The sequence below is a fragment of the Micromesistius poutassou genome (genome assembly GCF_964030765.1).
Source record: "Micromesistius poutassou genome assembly, contig: SCAFFOLD_7138, whole genome shotgun sequence".
NCBI classification, from domain to species: Eukaryota; Metazoa; Chordata; class Actinopteri; order Gadiformes; family Gadidae; genus Micromesistius; species Micromesistius poutassou.
The window spans coordinates 1-2,000 of record NW_028177573.1 but is presented as its reverse complement, the minus strand read 5'-3'; the positions used below and the strand labels follow the sequence as shown (position 1 = coordinate 2,000).

Sequence of the window (2,000 nt, the reverse complement as noted above, 5' to 3'; positions counted from 1 at the left end):
GTGCAGGGCGTAGCCACTAACCCGGCCAAGGCGGCGGCGTTCCGGGACTGGCCGACCCCCGCCAACGCCAGCAAACTGCAGAGTTCTCTGGGCCTGGCGGGGTACTACCACCGGGTACTACCACCGGGTACTACCACCGGGGTACTACCACCGGGGTACTACCACCGGGTACTACCACCGGGGTACTACCACCGGGTACTACCACCGGGGTACTACCACCGGGGTACTACCACCGGGTACTACCACCGGGGTACTACCACCGGGTACTACCACCGGGTACTACCACCGGGTACTACCACCGATTCGTCCAGGACTTTGCCACGGTCGCCAGCCCTCTCCACCTCCTAACCGAGGCGGGCCGGCCATATGTCTGGGACAACGCCTGCACCACGGCCTTCGCCCGACTCCAGGCGGTCCTCACCGAGGCCCGGGTCCTGGCCTACCACGACACTCGTCGCCCTTTTATCGTTGACGCTGATGCCAGCAACGTGGGGGTCGGTGCGGTCCTCTCCCAGGGGGGGGGGGGGGGGGGGGGGGAGGACGGGGAACGGGCTGTGACTACAGCCGCACTCTTAGTCGGGCGGAGCGCAACTGCGTGACCAGACGGGAGCTGCTGGCAGCAAGCACTTCCTGGTCCACACCGACCATGCGTCCCCATGTCCCCTCCCTCACGGCGCAGAAAGGGCCGGCCCAGCACTCCCATGCCCCGCTCCAGCAATACCTGGTGGGAGCACCGATGGGGCGGGCCCCCAAAATGCCCTCTTTACATTTTTTCCCCATATCAGACAGAGAAGTGCTCAGACAGAGAAGTGAGCTGGAGAACTCCATTGAGAATCTCCAGATTAAGGTGAATTTGGGCATAGCTAAACTTGAGGCGATTAAACAAGAATCTGAAATTCTCCAAACACACGAGGCAGTGATCACAGCCAACGGGGAATTTGAGTATGAGGTCAGCTTCATGAAACCTGTTCAAGCTGACATTTCCCAAACAGGGAAATACATCACCAACTGTCAGCAATGTCAAAGGACCTGCCACTATCCCTGCGGCATACCAAATGATGCTAGGAAGGCTGGTTGTGTTGCCATTGGATCAGATGGCAACTGCAAACGATGTGACAAAAAGTGCCATTGGTCGGTGCATTTCAACCAAAAGTATCGCTGGGACTATGAGGTGACGGAGAAACGAACCTACAAGGACCTGAAGGAAGCAATGTCCGTTGAAGACATCATCAAAAAGATGAAGCAGGAGTACGACTGCCTAGCGGACGAGGTGGTCGAGCTGATGGAGCGCTCAGCCCAGTGTCTCAACACCCTGAAGGAGATCGCTCTGAAGCCCAATCCACTCTCAACACCTGAATACATCGACCTGCTGATAGAGGGAGAGAAGTCAGAGGCCAAGCCTGGCTACCTGAAGCGCATCAATAAACTCCTGCACATGAGGGAGAAGGCGGTAACCACGGGGATGGTCGCCCGCGGAGCCAAACTGCTCTAGATGGGGGCAGGACAGTCCAGTGGTTTGTACCTCTACCAGCGGAAAGGGACTGGGTCCATTTAATAACATGTGCTTAACATATTAAAGCTTTATCTCTGAATTAATAACAAGGCTGTTGATAAAAATTTACCACTAGATAGAAATTAAACATGTTGGGAAAAAGGTTTTGTTTTTAAACTATCTTTCATTATTGTGTATTTGCAGAGTAAATTGCATAAAACGCTATGTTATGTGAATGCATTTTCCTAATTAAAAGAGAGGAGCATTCGTCTTTGCTTCACTGGTTTGTTTATGTCAGATGCTGTGTGCTGAGCGCCCCCCCCCCCCCCCCCCCCCCTCTCGTCTTGTGGACCTGACAACCTGTTCGCTCTCTGGCTGAGATAACATTGAGTGAGACTTCTGTGCTTCGCTCACTCTAGATCACAATGTTAAAATGAACATTTATTACCCTGATGGTGATTTTGTTTCTGTTATTCTGTGTTCTTTATATGCTTATATGCTTTCACTC

At 53.6% G+C, this 2,000-nt stretch overlaps 1 protein-coding gene across 1 annotated transcript; it reads left to right on the top strand.

Annotated features, from left to right (window-relative positions):
- Positions 1-646: 646 nt before the first annotated feature.
- On the top strand, positions 647-1,823 carry LOC311375909 (uncharacterized protein; the record flags this gene model as incomplete). Its single annotated transcript, XM_084490927.1, has 1 exon — positions 647-1,823. The coding sequence occupies one exon, from the start codon at positions 647-649 to the stop codon at positions 1,490-1,492; it is 846 nt and encodes a 281-aa protein (XP_084347053.1). The 3' UTR covers positions 1,493-1,823.
- Positions 1,824-2,000: the final 177 nt, after the last annotated feature.